At 33.5% G+C, this 18491-nt stretch overlaps 1 protein-coding gene across 5 annotated transcripts in view; it reads right to left on the reverse strand.

The window, feature by feature from the left end:
• KCNT2 (potassium sodium-activated channel subfamily T member 2) overlaps nucleotides 1-18491 on the reverse strand; it is a 267373-nt gene that overhangs the window by 146211 nt on the left and 102671 nt on the right. For all 5 annotated transcript variants that reach the window (XM_036868239.1, XM_036868233.1, XM_036868249.1 and 2 more), the window contains one exon: nucleotides 13289-13397. In XM_036868239.1, coding sequence (XP_036724134.1) covers nucleotides 13289-13397 — 109 coding nt within the window. The remainder of the gene's footprint in view (nucleotides 1-13288; nucleotides 13398-18491) is intronic.

Consider the following 18491-nt stretch of genomic DNA (forward strand, 5'->3'; position numbering starts at 1 on the left):
CCTGAGACAGCTGTTTTCAGCCATGTCATTACTCTGGACAAAACTGCAAAGGAAACTCTCACCTCATCTCTTCTATTGGGTATTTAGGATACACTCATTGGCCACCGCCAATGAGTGTATCGTAAATACTGTTTTTCAGCAGTCTCCCATAATAACCAAATCTTTTCCTTTCCGTCCAAAATGTCCATGCTTACAGAAATAAACAGGTAGATAGATGCTACTATCAATTAGATATTCATCTAACAATCTTAATAAAGAGACATACAAAAGACGATTGAAATTTCAATTTTACCAGAAGGCATATGCAATTTAAAAGGAGTTTCTTAATGCAAAGTCAGGTTGACTTAATGGTATAATTGAGGCACGTGTCTTGTCTTGCTGAGTCCTTGCCTACTATGGACTATTCTTCCACCAACCAGCCCCTACAATTTTTCAACATGATGTTCACATCAACAGATTCCAAAAAAGTGAAGTAAGTTAGGCATTTCAGTCCTTCACGATCCACACATTCTTTTTGATCTTAGGAGATAATTCTAGGGGTTGCTAAAAACGCTGTCATTAAAAAAAGTAACTATTGGAAAAATAAACTGATTTGAACTATTAAATGATGGATCCTTGGATAATCTAGAGGCAAAAATCATAAAGAAAACATTGATGATTGTGCAAGAAAGAGACAAAAATTCTGTTAGTTAAAAACACCATAAACACAACCGAAAGAAAACTGGCAAACTGAAAAAAAAAAATGCAACTTTCAAAAAGTCAAAATGTTAGTAATTTTAGAATACGAAAAATCTCTACAATTCACTAAGAGAAAAATAGTCACCTCTGTAGAAAATAACGGTAAAGCGATGTTTTATACACAAATGCACACACAAATTAAATGTACAATAGATACATGGAAATGTGCAACTGTTAGTAATCAAAACTTTAAAATTAAAACAAACTATTAGTGGCAACACCACATATCTCTTAACAGCACACGTTCTGGAGACAGAAAATGTGCATTTAAGGTCCAGCTGTACCACTAAGTTATGGTACCATCAGCATTTTACTTAACATCTTCCTGTCTCAGTTTTCTCATCTGTAAAAGGGGAATAATAATGCAATCTACCTGTGGCAGCTAGCCTTCCAGACAGCCTCTATGATTCTCATATCCTGGGATTTAGATCCTGTGTCATTCCCACTTACACAGAATAGGACTGATCTTGTGACCAGTAAGATATTGTGGAAATGACAGAGTGTGACGGCCAAGGCAAGGACATTCTGGCTTTTGCCTTAAGGAAAAGTCCAAGAGGTAAGGAACTGAGGCCTCCTGCCAACAGCCAGCACTAACTTGCCAACCGTGTCAGTGAAAAGGGGACCACCCTGGATGCAGATCTTCCAGCCCAAGTCAAGCCTTCAGATAACGTACCCCCAACTTACATCTTTACTGCAACATCACACATATCCTGATTATTACTCCTCCCAAATTCCTGATCCACAGAAACTGTGAGACAATGAGTGTTTACTGGTTATACAGTGAAGATGTGAAGTCATTAACTCAGTATCAGCAATAGATAACTAATCTACTATCTTAACAAGGTTGTGATGAAAATTCATTGAGTTACAATACTCTGTAATGACCTATATGGGAAACGAATCTAAAAAAGAATGGATATATGTATATGTAGAACTGATTCGCTTTGCTGTACAGCAGAAACTAACACAACATTGTAAATCCACTACACTCCAATAAAAAATTAATTAAAAAAAGAAAATTCATTGAGTTAATCTATAAAAAGTAATTCAGAACCGTAGTCATTGCACATAGTAAGCATTAAACAAATGTCAACTGCCACAATAATAATAATAATAATACAGTTCTTATATTATTTTTCATTCAGCCAAGGGGCAAAAGTTAAAAGGAATATTGCTCATTCCTGCAATAAGTTATTCATTTCTGGAGAGCAAATTGGCAAATTGTGTATTAAAAACCATAAAAGTACACATACCATTTAACCTAGGAATTAAACTAGATAATCACCCTAAGGCTATTATAACACAAGTTCACAAAAACCTCTTTTATGATAATTGAGCTTTTATTTTACTTTTTTTAGTTCCAGACAAAACTGAATCTTAAGAAGCTGAAAACCTAATAATGAATAAAAAATCGAAAAAGAAACTGATTTTGTCAAAATTACTAATTTACAATTTCAACATATTACAAATTTCTTTTTCTTATTTTTAAACATGTAAACTTCCAAAATTTTTTGGAAATAACTTATCTCAGCTAATTACATTCACCTTGGTGGTTTCAAAAATAGCTACCCCTTTTTAAATTGACTTATTTTTCATTCCTTATTGGAAGGTGAATTTAACATTCTCAAGGAGGAACTACGTATTGGCTAATTCATCAGATTTAGTCCTTATGATTTACTACACAGAATAGCTTGATGGTTTAAATGAGAACTGGGCACCAGTGAAAGTTGTCATTATATCAATATATTAAATGAGAGTTGGTTGTGGGTTATATAACAATATGCTAATTGCACAGATCTGTAAATTCACATACATTATCTTTTACCCACATAATAGTGATATTTCAGGTCTATACAAATATATTATAGCCTATACAAACATAACCCCTTGTTGTAATTAAGTGAACATATTCCCTGCTTAGATATAACTATTTGCAAATTTTTTCATGGCATTAATTACACTTGATAATTTGGATCTTGTGGGAAAAATGTGAAAATGTAAACTATAAATAAATTAAAAACAACCATCTTCAACAAACCTACCTTCTAGCTAGTATTACGTTTCCATATAAAAATGAAATACAATTTAATGTACATAAATAGTATTAATAAAATTGTTACCCTACTTTAAGGAATTTCCTATCTTGCTTATTTCATCTGTACTACTCTTCATTTTAATATAATTTCTAACAATGACTTATAGGTGGATAATTTATATACACACCACATCTTGTATATCTTACGTATGTATTCTCATATGAGACACTTTTACTTCTTTCTACATCTATTCTTACAATAAAAACTGCAATGGATGTCTTTTTATTTAAATGTTGTGTGCAGGTCATATTATTTCCTCATGAAAGCTTCATGTAATTGTATAAACCGATACTAGCTGATGTATCCATCCTTTTTGGATTTCTGCATGTTTATCCTTTTACTACTTTATACAATACTCTCATACCAAGCATTTCCCAACAAAACCTCCAGAGTAGCATTCTACGGACACACATTTTAATGACACTGCTAGAAAAAACGAATGATGCAGAAAAAATTATGGGGTCTGTACCTAGATTTCCGGTGTTCTTTTCCTGTGTCACTCCTTCTCCTGTAGAATTCTTTGTTACCACATCACGGTGGAAGATTACTTATTTATTTGAAAACTTTTTGTGAGATAATAGAAAGTATATATATTGATTTCTATTCCCTGTTTTCCTGACACAGAACTCCTGAAACCATTGTAATTTCCTGGTTGATAAGAACACTAGGAACATCTCTTGTTATTATATTTGTCTTCAACCCAGTCGCTGACACGGAGCTCTTAAAACTGTTGTAAATTCCTAAGTGAAAAGAGTACTAGAAGCATCTTTTGTCCTAATGAGGTGATTCTGGGTGGGCTTCTGGATGGCTCCAGGATGGGACTGGTCACCGGAAGGACCAAGTTGTGATTAGAAGGTTGGAATTTTCAGTTCCAACCCCATCTTCCAGAGAGGGTAGAGGGGCTGGAAGTGGAGTTAATAAATGGTCATGCCTATGTGAGGAAACCTCCATAAAATACCAGTAGTCAGGGGTTTGGAGGGCTTCCAGGTTGGTGAACACATCCACCCTGGGAGGCTGATGTGCCCCAAACCCACAGGGACAGAGGCTCCTGTGCTCAGGACCCTCCCAGGCCTTGCTCGATTTACCTCATCATCTGGGGGAGTCTTGCAGGTCTGGTCCCTTAACCTGTGGGATCTGATGCTATCTTTGAATAGAAAGTGACAGAACTGAGTTGAATTGTAGGACACCCAGCTGGTGTTGCACAGAATTGCTTGGTGTGGGGAAAAAAATAACCCCACACATTTGGTGACCAGAAGTGTCAGAAGCGAAGTGCTCGGTGTGAGAAGTAAAGGTCACAGCAGAGAAACACAGGAGGAAAGACCTGGGGTTTCCCCGACACAGGTGGAAACTGTACTTTTTTTTTTTTCCTTTTCACTATTTCATACATTTTTGTGTATTTTTAGTCTACTGAGTTATAGTATTACTTTTCAACATTCTTAACAGATCATTTAAGTTTTTAGATCATACAAGTTAAATGAACATCTAAGCAACTACAAATAGATTCGTTAACTGTTATAGTATAATTCATATTAAATATAAAAATACACAAACAAGAGATGGAAAGTTGCAAAGATAAAATAAAATTATTTCTCACTCTTCTGTGGTTCTCACAGTCAATTGATTATGAAGTCTAGAGAACGTCTGAAATGATTCGTGAATCCGTTCTCACCCTGAACGACCATTAGGTTCAATCTCTCAGTATCGCTCACCTGAACAAATATAATAACTTCCTAAATAATCACCCCATGAGGTCCTTTTTGTCCTCTTCCCTGCGCTCCATATTTCCCCTGGAGTCACTTTGTTAACTAGTTAAAAATTTACACCTTTACCTAAAACTTTCGTTAGCCTTTCATGGCTTCTCCAACAACATTCCAATTCTTTAGTAAAGCCTAATTCACAATGGCACACACACACAACACCCACACATGCACATGTGCACAATATGTCCTTACATAGTATGATTTGAGGCAATGTTAGATTAAATAAACATCCCATTATAATATTTTCTCTCTCCACTTGTTGGCTATCCTAGTATTAGTATCTCATTCTTTTGGGGTTAAAAATTGTGTTTTAAGAGACTCTTTTCAATACAGAAGTAACTATTCCAGGAACAGGGATATTATATCAAATCATGAAAACTTTACTAAATTAGAACATAATTGGGATCATGAGTTTTGATATATAAGGAGGGTGGCAAGGGTTGAGGAGGAGGATTCTAAGGTTACAAATGAAGTTCTCCGTAGAAAGAAAAAGCTGAAGTGCTATTCTTGGGATGAATGTAAAGGCGCACTCCCTGGTTATTAAAGGGTTAGAGGTAAAGAAAATTAGAAAATCTGCCATTGGAATAGAGAGCTACTCCATCTTCATCTTCATTATACCACTAGTGCCTGGAACAATTTATTGCTCACAGTAGGACTCAATAAAAATGTTCTGAATGAGTAAGCAAGAATAAAAGAGGATATACCTGGTTTTCTTTATGAAACATTCATATCAAGAAACTACTTTACAGACTGAAAATCATAGGCCTAGGTTATGATAGAATATGCCTGGCACTTTCCCAAGACAGAAGAAGAAAAACGCTTCTCTGGTTTTCAGAACCATGAAAATGAGTCTTTGAGAAATATACAACCATAAGAAAATTAATGGAGAAAAACATAAAGATGCTTTGAGTTAATTAAATTATAAGTGGTCCACAAGAAAATGGCTTTAAATACCTAATGGTCAGCAGCAATTAATCAAGTGTCAAAGAGATAAGGCAGGAAATATGGTTTGGCCCATATATTAAACTTGTAAAAGTCACAGAAAGGAAAAACAAATACATGATTGATATTTTATTAGGAGGAGCAAAATACAGGAATGCATTTAACTTAAAAATAATCCACAGCAATGTTAATTTTTAAAATTTTGATTAAATGGGCCATGGCTATATAAGAAGTTAACATTCCAGGAAGGTGTGTTATGTGAAAGGGTACATAGAAGCACTCTGTTCTATATATACCATTCCTCTGTTGATCTAAAATTACTTCTACAAAAAAAATTAAAAAGCAAATGCAATTAAAAATAAAATGCTGATTTTCATCTCTTCAGGGTGAAAATGTTACCTTGGCTATGTAGCAGAATGTGATTCTTAGGAAAAACATGCTTATGTAAAAATGTGTGTGTTTGTGTGTCTGTGTGTGTGTAATACACAAATAGAAGATGAAACAAATGTGGAAAATGTTCACTGTTGAATGTAAATGGGGGTAATACATGTTTTCATTGTATAATTTTAAAACTGTATGTTTGATTTTTTTGCAAAGTGAAAAGTAGTGGGAAAAAAAAGTAAAAACTCCAAATTGTGCTGGGTTTGAAGATGGCCTTATGTTAAGTGGTTTCTGATAATCTTCACAATAAGACAAAAATCAAAAAGAAAATATTTCCATCTAAAAATGGAGAATTTTCAAAGTTTTGGTAATTTATCTTTTGAAAATATAAGAATTCAAAGCATTATGTTTTTAAGTAGGTTGTAAGAATGAAGTTTAACATGGTGTCTATGTGGGTGTATATGGGAAATGAAATTATTCAGCATGAAGAACTCACACCTCACCATTTGGTAAAAGCCAAGCCTTGTGCATACATATGTTATTTAGAAACAGCTAAGATAATTTCCAATATTTATATTGCTTAGAAATATTTTTCCACTCTCTTTTTGGGGAGGAAAAATTGAGGCATTGGAGTGTCTGCTGAGCCAGTAAAAACCGATGGCTAAACTTTTAGTCAAATCATTTCTCCAATATGTGTGTGTGTGTGTGTGTGTGATTTTAAACAATACTGTTTTTATAACGGTAGCCATCCATGACTATATACTATAAGAAAAACATATGTTTATAGAGTATTGTCAATGATATTGTTAGAAAGTATTTCCTTTTGCCCATTTTAACTTTTTTGCAATTAAAATCTCTTTTTTTTGTTTTTTTTTAAGTTCCTAGAACTAACTCCTATAGTTCTAGTATCATGAATCATTCTTCTCGGCACGCCTTAGTGGTGAAGGAGAAGGAATTTTATTCATTCAGCACTTTACTATTGTGGTCTGATTCTTCCATTCATTCATGAACTTTAATTCAAATCTGTTACTTAGGAAATATCATCGAAGCATGGGAAATAAAATTCATAGAAAATTCACAAATCACTTACAAATTGAGTTTTATGTTCTTTACTCCTACAAATTTATTTACAAACGTATGTTTACATTCTTTACTCCTACTTGTGGGTGAAAATTTATCAATTTGATTTTTATGTCCTCCTATATTTGTTAAAATGAAGTGGGAAATTTCCAGAGAATGCAGTAGTTGAAAGAAAATTAGTCGATAAAGAAAAGGGAATTGAATAGTCACAGATGACCTAACACTTTATTTGGCAGGGGGAGTATAGAGTGGGAACCTAAAATTAGCAATTAATTTACTCAGATAATAGGGGTTCACGCTCCCACTGATTTTCTGAGTAATTTCATCTGACTAGGAGACAAACAGCAAAGATTTTACATTCAAGTGACAAACTGGAGAGTACAGTTCATTCTTTAAGTTCATTCAAGGCTTTTCAGTAAAGGAGTTCTTTTCCTAGTAAGGTACATATTTTTCTTGTCCGTTTGTTTTGTTTTGTGTATTTTTTTTTAATGAGTTTCAGAATGTACAGTGAAGAAAAAGATATGGGTTTGGTTTTATTCTGATTAAAACGTGGGCTACAGAAACACATCTAAAAACTGAACTACTATAATGTTTTGCCTTTTTCATCACAGTTTTGTCACTAAGGAGAGACAATTTATGAAGGGTTCAGCAATGTGGAGGCGTAATCTTTTTTCCAGGTAATTTCAGATCAAATATTTGACCCTGGAGAGGCTTTACTGGAATTGCTAGTCCCACAAGAGGCTGACAAAGAGTACAAGATGTTATAAAACCACATTTTTCTATTAGTCATAGTTAGGGAACACTGCCATTACCTCTTCCCATGTTCAGTACCAATTCCCACTTCTAAAAAAGAAGTGCATTGACAAAATTATTTTTCACAGGAAAAAAGATTTAACATAACCAAAGCTATATTACCATTCAATTTTTCATCTACAGAGGTTGACAAAAAATAATCCACTAGAGTCTTTTAAAAATAATGATGTTGGGACTTCCCTGATGAAGCAGTGGTTAAAAATCCACCTGCCAATGCAGGGGGCACGGGTTCGAGCCCTGGTCCGGGAAGATCCCACATGCGTGGGGCAACTAAGCCCGTGCGCCACAACTACTGAGTCCACGCGCCTAGAGCCCGTGCTCCTCAACAAGAAAAGCCACTGCAATGAGAGGCCCACGCACCACAACAAAGAGTAGCCCCCACTCGCCACAACTACAGAAAGCCCACGCGCAGCAACGAAGACCCAACGCAGCCAAAAATAAATAAATAAATAAATTTTTTTAAATATATAAAAAAATAAAAATACAAATAAAGATGTTGTAGAAGAATGTTGGCATCCATATACTGAAAGGAGGAAACAGTGAGTTTAGGCTGACATCGATGGTATGAAGATGTAACTGCCTACTACAAGACACAAATGACATTCATTATTGCAAATATGATGGGAATATGAGAGCAGCAATAAGCTTATAGATACAATTTGTAAATACTCAGGAAAAAAGGGAAAGGGAGTGTTTTGAAACAGCCTAAGTAAAACATGATTATGCCATGGACAAGGGTTGTGTCTGTGGATAAGCCTGAGATATTCAGGGAGTGGAACCATATACCACTTGATGGGCTGGATACAAACAATGGAAGAATGAAAGACTCATGGGTTTTGGGCTTGAGTTCTAAGTATTAATAGATGCTGCTGGGAAGAATGGGGGTGAAACAGATTTTAGGTCAGGGAAAATCAGTAACTATCTCTAGATAGCTTAATTTTGAGACAGCTATTAGAAACCTAACAGGAGACACTGACTATTCAGTTAGAGGAACAAGACAGGAGTTCATAGTGGATATTTGAAGGAGAGACTCAATTTTGGAAATCAAATAAATGGATGAGCTCCCCTAAGGAAAAGGCATTCTAGGAAGAAAAGAAAATTCTTTTGAATTTTCTTTGTAGAAAATCTTATGATATGTGGATAATGGCAATTTTATTTCTCTTTTTCCAATACTTATTCCTTTTATTTATTTTTGTAGTCTTACTGCATGCCTTAGGATTTCCAGGACAATACTGAGTAAAAGTGGTTTTGGTAGGCATCCTTGTTTGTACATAATCTTAAAGACAGACTCTCAATATGTGACCATTAAATATTTGTTTTCCTCTAGGTTATTTTGTAGATAACTTGCCTTAGGTTAAGGAGTTCCTTACTTGTAGCTTCCTAGCATTTTATATTTTTCTTTTCTCAAAATTTTGAAGGGATGTTGAATTCTCTCTCAAATGCTTTTTTGTATCCATTGAAGTAATAATAATATTTTCTCCTTTAAAATGATGGTCTACTTCTAGAATAATTCCAACTTGGTGATGATACATTATTTTTTAAATACATTACTTTGCTAATATATTTTCTATAATTTTTCAACTATGTTAATCAATTAAATTGGTCTCTAATTATCATTTCCCATACTATGCTTAATGAGTTTTGTATCAAGGCCATAATCCCATACAATGAGTTAGGGAGACATCTTTCTTTTTCTGTTCTCTGGAAAATACGTGCAAGCTGAAAATTATGTGCTCTTTGAATGTCTATAATAAGCTCTTTGTAAAGCTTCATGGGAAACCCTCAGTTACTTTTCCGGAGACAAAGATAATACAGACTTATTAGGAGGATGAGACATAGGTATTCAAGATTCATGACAATCATCAATTTGATAGGTACTAATTACTAGTGGCTGATGTTCTTTTGAGTATTTTTTTTTAATCATAACAACCCTATGGGATAGTTTCTCTTATTACCCTCACTGTACATATTGAAGAACTCAAGCTTGAGAGATCGAGAAGCCTGAGATCATGCAGTCATTACATAGTAGAACGAAGATTTGACTGGGGTCAGCCTCATTCCGTAATTTGCAATATGTATCTATTCACTTTGACAAATTTATTATAAAAAGGGGCAAACTGTTGAAAATAAATACTGTTTTTCTATGAACCAAATTGAGTTTATTTTCTTCTTGAAAATTGTGGTGATTAAAAGAATCAAATTATCTGTGAAGGATATTTTCATTTTATTTGAATCATTACAATTTGTACTTGGGCTCTTATTCAGAAATCTTTTATTGTAACTATTATTCTGCTGAGGATTTTGTTCTTTCTAACTCTAGGCTCACTATGTTAACTTTCTCTCTTGTTGACATGAGTAAGAGCATATCTTTTCTATTGCTGAAATCATGTCCATATGGACTTTTCTTCTGTGAATCTGATCAAAGTGTAGAAGATAATTGTATTTATAATTAATACTATAATAATTCATATAATAATTCATTCAAATAATAGTGTAACAATTCCATAATTTACTTTAATGAATGCTTACAGTCTTTTTGTTCAGGAGAAAATGATCCATGAATTATATAAATGGTATATCTGCATAAAGTAATAGTTACTAGGTTGTTACATTGTTTTTGCTTTCTAATATTTTCCATACATATCAGTTGAATTTTGAAGTTCCTCCCTTTCATATTTTAAAAACGTGGATTTACTTTAAAAAAATACATCAATGATAGTCATGCTAGGAGTTCCACAATTTAGGGGAACTGAAGAAAGTAATTAAATAAATGGAAATAAAAATATATTTTATATCTTGTGATAATTGGAATCATGCTATTTAATACTCATGAGACTACAAGGACAAAAGTATAATGAATATTACCAAGTAAATATGATTTAAGATTAAAGCAATTATTATTTTATTACAAACAGTATTCATTATCTATTGCTGTATAACAAATGGCTCCAAAACTTAGTGACTTAAAATAATCATTTCATTTCTCAACATTCTGTGGGTCAGCATGGTTTTTTGGGTTGGTTGATGGGTAAGTTGGGAGCTAGGGAGGTGGGGTGCCTGGGATGGATGAGCCTCACTTTCCATGTGATTTTTCATCCTTGGAAAGACTAAATCGGGATTCTTCACAAGCAGTCTCTGGGTAGTGTTCCCGTGAAAGGCAAGCAAAGGCTGGATGGCCTTTTAAGGCTTAGTTTCTAAAGTCACACAATGCAGCTTTTGTCACAGTGCATTGGTCAAAGCCAAGTGACAGGACAACCCATACTCAAAGGGTGGAGAAATAGATTCCACCTCCTCATGGAAGAAGCCGCAACGCGGAATCACAACAGGACACAGACACAGGGAGCATGGCTCATTGGAAGCCATTATTTTAACAAACTACCACACCAACTAAATGACAGCTTGATACACTGCCTTTTGAAAGGTTAAGTCCATAATCTTTTTAACCTCATGCTGAGATATAAAGCATATTATATTGGTTTGAGAGTCTCATACATCACCCCAAACTGTTTCTTATGGCATTTTAATGAAACCAGGGTGCTTTCATCTTTTCATATTATAAAAAGAGTTCCTCTGAGATGTTTTAATCTCAGCCATAAAAGAATACAGACATTATTAAAACGGATTTCAGCAGATGCCATCAATGAGAAATAATGAGATAAACTATTGGGATAGAATTTTAAAACTGTTCATTTTGATGGATTTATCGAAATAACAGCAAAATAAGGATGTGAAAGAGAATCAATTCAAATCGTCTTTGTAATTTTTTGTTTGTAAAAATAGACAATTTCAGTGAGTTTGGTGTGTTGTGAGCACATCAATGGCTTGCTAAAGGGAGAAAAACTGAAATCTGCTCTGAATTTTAGTTATAGCACATTCAAAATTAAAAATTGTTTTCCCAAACTACATATTGTTTTAAGATCCACATTCAATATTCATTTATTGAAGACCTAATATGTCTTATTAAATATTATTTATTTAATCCTTACTGCTAATTCTAAACAATGGAATAGAGACATTATATCATTATGGCCATTTAACAAGAGAAAAATATAGAAGCAAAAATACTAATATGCTGAGCTAAATCTTAAATGTTGGCACTCAAAGTTAAATATATTTTTAAGAACTTTAGTGCTGTGCCATTACTACCTTCCTAAAAATTTTATCATAGCAAGTCATTATGAGGTATGAAAATTTTGCAAAAGTATTCTTTTCCTAAATAATAATAAAAATAAGGCAGCTTAGTTACAAAGGTTTTTTTAGATAAATAATTGGCACTTCTTGAATGTTAATAACAAATGTAGCTGGTCAAGAATGGAATACTTTACATGTATTTTTCCATTCAATTTCAAAAGATTGTCTACAAAGGAGGTACTGTTACTTTTAATTTTCGGTTTAGGAAACAGGCTTAAAGAAACCCTGGCACCATCTAAACCATTTACATTCTCAGAAACCATTTAAATTCTCAGAATCTTTGGTTAGTACTTTAAAAAAAAATCTTCAAAACAGATTGCAAAATGCTGCCAAAGTTGAGAGTCATTGCTTTAAGTTGTTTCCTATACTTTTTTAGAAAAAAGTGATGTCATTAGCAGCAAGGTTAAAAGATGAGTCAGAGAAAATTGAATAGCAATAATTTCATGATTCTCATCATTATTTTAAAATTTCTTAGTGTTTATAATGTTTCTTTTAAATATCATATACTAATAGGTAAGCATTTTAAGGTATGTGAATACATCTTCTGAAGGACATACATTTTGCAAATGCATACTTAAAATGATTTACATTTTAACGACTTTTGAAGGTTTAGACCATTAAGGTGAAATTTTATAAAAATGGTTCTTATATTTGAAAAAAAAAGTATATAAATTACTGCCTGGATCAAAATTAATTCCTACAGAAGCACTTAAGAAAAAAATAAAGTACCATTTTACTGTTCAATTTTCTAACAGTTTAATGTCTTGTGGATAATTATTTTAAAAGCAGCGCCTGAACGAAAAATTCACCTGTATCTTGTTCTTGAATTGTTTTCAAAATCTACCCCCAAATTAAGTCTATTTAAAATACTTGAATATATTATGTTATTCTATTCCGTGGTAAGTTTATATGTATATAAAATGATCTATAGCAAAGTATTGTCTATCTATATGTAAACATAAGTATAAATTAATACGTATAACATTTGAAACCTGTGTCTATATTATGTACTCAACTAATCACGGCTAATCTATTCAAGCTTACTAACGTATCCAGCAAATTCGGTTACTAAAATCACCAAATTATATAAAAAAGTAAAAATTCACCACAAAGATTCACATTTTAAAGTGAATAAATCCTCATAACAAGTAGATGATAAAAAGGAAATTCTTCTGTTCTACAGAAACATGAATGCAATAAGTTACCACTAACTTCAGAGACATAACTCTTACAATCAAAATGGGAATTTGAGGCAATTCAAAGGATCTCATTCGAGGCCAAACTTACCAGCAAATTTGATATGGAATTTATTTTCAGGCTTTAAGATCTGGACATACAAAGGGCAATTTGGAGCAAAATCTTTTACAGCCCATGCTCTCAAAATTGTTTGGTGGTCCTGAAATGATAAAAATCAAAATATCATGAGACAAATTGAAAATTTTATAATATATTAAGTAAAAATCATCAGTGTGTGAAATGGTCATATCTACAGTTTAAAATTAAGCATATAAAATCATTCATTGTGAGGTCTTACTATTAAAGATAGTTATTATTTCTATAAAAGAGATCAACAATACCTAATTCAATCAGTAGTAATTATCAACACTTAGGAAATTAGCAGAGATTAAGAGGGAAGTCTCTTGACAAGCTTAAAAATAATTTTCCCAGAAAATACTTGAGGGGCAGAAACCTTCAGAAATGCAGCACAACTGTTAGTCTGTAATAACAGTTTCCATGGAAAAAAAATATGGACATAAAATAATTTTAACATAGTTAGAAAGATTGGTAAAAGGGGAATGACTGCAGTGACTATTTGTGAGGAGAACACATGAGTTTACTTTTTATATGACAGTAAAGATAAAAGGATTTTGACTGTGTGTATGTGTTGGAAGACCAATAACTTTCAGATATTAAAAAAAAACAGAAAAAAGATCTTTTAAAAAAGATGCTAAGACTGAGAAAGGCAGTGAAAATCATGCTTACCATGAAATTTTACACATAGTGTCACCCTATAAATTATTACTTAATTAACTGAATAAATCAAAGCAAATTACAGCTGTCCCTCAGTTTCCAGGACTCTCCATGGATAATAAAATACAAGGATGCTCAAGTCCCTCATATAAAATGGCATAGTACTGGGGGCTTCCCTGATGGCACAGTGGATAAGAATCCGCCTGCCAATGCAGGGGACACAGGTTTGATCCCTGGTCTGGGAAGATCCCACAGGCCGCGGCGCAACTAAGCCTGTGAGCCACAACTACTGGGCCCACGTGCCACAACTACTGAAGCCCATGTGCCTAGAGCCCGTGCTCTGCAACAAGAGAAGGCACCACAATGAGAAGCCCGCGCACCACAATGAAGAGTAGCCCCTGCTCACCACAACTAGAGACAGCCCGCAGGCAGCAACAGACCCAACGCAGCCAAAAATAAATAAATACAATAAATAAATTTATTAAAAAAATAAAATCGCATAGTATTTGCATATAACCTATATACCTCCTCCCATATACTTTGAATCATCTCTAGATTATTATAATATTTAATACAATGTAAATATGATGTTAATAGTTGCTGGCAGGCAGTAAATTCAAGTTTTACTTTTTGAAAATTTCTGGCATTTTTTTTTCAAATATTTTTGATCCACAGTTGGTTGAATCCAAGGATGCAAAACCCTCAGATACAAAGGGACAACTGTATTGGAGAAATTTGCTACTCAGCTACATTTATTTTATTTATTTACTTTTTTATCGAAGTATAGTTGATATACAACGTTATATAAGTTACAGGTGTGCCATATAGTGATTCACAACTTTTAAAGGTTATACTCCATCTATAGTTATTATAAAACATTGGCTATATTCCCTGTGTTGTACAGCTTATCTTATACATAATAGTTTGTACCTCTTAATCCCCTACCCCAATATTGCCCTCCCTCTACCCCTCTCCCCACTGGTAACCACTAGGTTTGTTCTCAATAAATGGTAGTCTGTTTCTTTTTTGTTATATTCACTAGTTTGTTGTATTATTTAGATTCCACATATAATGATATCATACAGCATCTGTCTTTGTCTGACTTATTTCACTGAGCATAATACCCTCCAAGTCCATCCACGTTGCTGCAAATGGCAAATTTTCATTCTTTTTTATGGCTGAGTAATATTCCATTCTATATATGTACCACATCGTCTTTATCTTTTCATCTGTTGATGGACACTTAGGTTGCTTCTATATCTTTGTAATTGTAAATAATGCTCCCATGAACAGTGGGGTGCATGTATCATTTTGAATTAGTGTTTTAGTTTTTTTTCAGATATATAACCAGGAGTGGAACTGCTGGGTCATACGGTAGTTCTATTTTTAGTTTTTTGAGAAACTTCCATACTGTTTTCCACAGTGGCTGCACCAATTTACTTTCCCACCAAGAGTGTACGAGCGTTCCCTCTTTTCCACACCCTCACCAACATTTACTATTTTTGTTCTTTTTGATAATAGTTATTCTGACAGGTGTGGGTGATATCTCATTGTGGTTTTGATTTGCATTTCCCTGATGATTAGTGATACTGAGCATCTTTTCATGTTCCTGATGGCTATCTGTGTGTCCTCTAGCCACAGAAATTATAGAAGAAAACAAAATAAAAGAACTCCAAACTGGAAAGGAAGAAGTAAAACTGTCACTGTTTGCAGATAACATGATACTATACATAGAAAATCCTAAAGATGCCACCAGAAAACTACTAGCGTTCATTGATGAATTTGGTAAAATTGCAGGATACAAAATTAATATACAGAAATCTGTTGCTTTTCTATACACTAACAACAAAATTTCAGGGAGAGAAATTAAGGAAATAATCCCATTTACCATCGCATCAAAAGGAATAAAATATCTAGGAATAAGGAGATAAAAGACCTGTACTCTGAAAACTGTAAGACATTGACGAAAGAAACTGAAGACCACACAAATGGATGGAAAGATATATTGTGTTCTTGGACTGGAAGAATTAATATTGTTAAAATGACCATACTCCCCAAAGTAATCTACAGATTCACTGCAATCCCTATCAAAATACCAATGGCATTTTTAATATATCTAGAATAAATAACCTTAACATTTGTATGGAAACACAAATGACCCCAAATGTCCAAAACTGTCTTGAGAAAGAAGAACAGAACTGGAGGAATCACACTCCCTGACTTCAGACAATACTACAAAGCTAATCAAAACAGTATGGTACTGGCACAAAAACAGACACATAGATCAATGGAACAGAATAGAGAGCCCAGAAATAAACTCACATATGTGTGGTCAATTAATCTACAACAAAGGAGACAAGAATATACAGTGGATAAAAGACAGTCTCTTCAATAAGTGGTGCTGGGAAAACTGGACAGTTACATGTAAAAGAATGAAATTAAAACATTCTCTACCACCATACACAAAAATAAGCTCAAAATGGATTAAAGACCTAACTGTCAGACCAGAAACCATAACACTCCTAGAGGAAAACATAGGCAGAGTACTCTTTGACATAAATTGTAGCAATATTTTTTTGGATCCATCTCCTAAAGCAAAGGAAATAAAAGCAAAAATAAACAAATGGGACCTAGTTAAGCTTAAAAGCTTTTGCACAGCAAAGGAAACCATCACCAAAGTGAAAAGACAATATACAGAATGGGAGAAAATATTTGCAAATGATATGACCAAAAAGGGTTAATATCCAAAATATATAAACAGTTCACACAACTCAACATCAAAAACCAAACAACCTGAATAAAAAATGGACAGAAGACCTGAATAGATATTTTCCCAAAGAGGACATGCAGATAACTAATACATTTTAACAAAGAAAGCAAAAATATGTTCTAGTGTAGCACTGTCCATGCAATAGCCACTAGCCAAATGTGACTGTTTAAACTTAAATTTAATAAAATTAATTAAAATTAAGAATTCAATTATTTATCACACTAGCTACATGTCAAGAGTTCAAAGCAACATGCAGCAAATTCAAAGCTATATTGGATAGTGGAGATATAGAATATAGAGCATTTTCATCATCACAGAAAGTTTTATCTGACAATACTATTAGGGAAAAGGAGGATTAAAAATACAGGTAGATCTGAGGGACTACAGTGCAGAAAGAAGAAACTGTTGTCAATAGTTTGTAACTTTAAGTTGCATGAAAGTTAATGAAGAGTAAACCAGAATTTTTTACGTGAACAGTGTGTGTCTTCCAAAACATAACAACGAGCCTAATATGGTGTGATAGTTAATTTTATGTATCAACTTGACCAGGTCACAGGGTGCCCAGGTATTTGGTTAAACATTGCTCTGGCTGACTGGGAAATACCAGAATATGGAGAGGCAGAGAAGAGAAACCACAGACTGTGTGTAAAAATTTACACAACATTGGCTGATCCCTGAACCGTACATGCATAGGGCCGAATAAAAGCAACCTGAACTAAGATTTGAATCACTGCCAACTGCAAGGGTGACAGAGTTTTCCTTTTGAGCTGGATCAAATTAACTGCTTTCTAAAACAAGAACATCAATACTCTTGGAGGAATACAAGAGAATCCAAGGCTTCACCACAAAGCACAATAAACAGAAAACAATGCAGAATTACTGAATATGTGAAGTGGCAGAAAAATGTGACCTATTTTCATAGGAAACAAACAAATAAAACAATACCCAATAGCTGCTAGCCTCTAGATGATCTAGATATTAAAATTATCAGACAAGGATTAAAGCAGCTCTTATAACTAAAATCAGTGAGGTAAAGGAAAATAATGCTTGTAATAAACAAAGAAAAAAAATCAGTAGAGTAATAGAAAATACTTTAAAATTAAATAGAAAACTAAAATATCTGAAAAATATTCACTGGATGGACTTTGAGATAGAATGGAAATGACAGAGGAAAGAGTAAGTGAACTTGATCACAGATCAATAGAATTTATCCAATTTGAAAAACAAAGAAAATAGGAATGGAAAAAGGAACAGAGTTCAGGGACTTTTGGAACAAATGTGAAAACATCTTAAGTAATGTAATTGGACTCCCAGGAAAGAAACAAAAGATAAATTAAAGCAGAAAATTATTTGAAGAAATAATGGTCAGAAACCTCCCAGTTTTATGAAAGACACAAATTTACAAGTTTAAGGAGTTCGGCAAATCCCAAATTATGTACACAAAATAATAACCACACCTAAGCACATTGTAGTCAAACTGTTGAAAACCAAACATAAAGATACTATCTCAAAAGCAGCCAAAGAAAAACAGTCATAAGACCAAGGACTCTCATCAAAATCATGGAAACCAGGTGACAATGAAACAATAGCCTAAAGTTCAGAATGATGAGGAAACAAAACAAAAAAACTGTGAAACCAGCATTTTATGTATAGAGAAAAATCCTTCAAAGACGTGAAATAAAGGACTTTTCCAATAATAAAATCTAACAAAATGCGCTGCCATCAAAATCATACTACAAGAAAAGTGTA

This window comes from Balaenoptera musculus, chromosome 1 (genome assembly GCF_009873245.2).
Source record: "Balaenoptera musculus isolate JJ_BM4_2016_0621 chromosome 1, mBalMus1.pri.v3, whole genome shotgun sequence".
Classification (NCBI taxonomy): domain Eukaryota; kingdom Metazoa; phylum Chordata; class Mammalia; order Artiodactyla; family Balaenopteridae; genus Balaenoptera; species Balaenoptera musculus.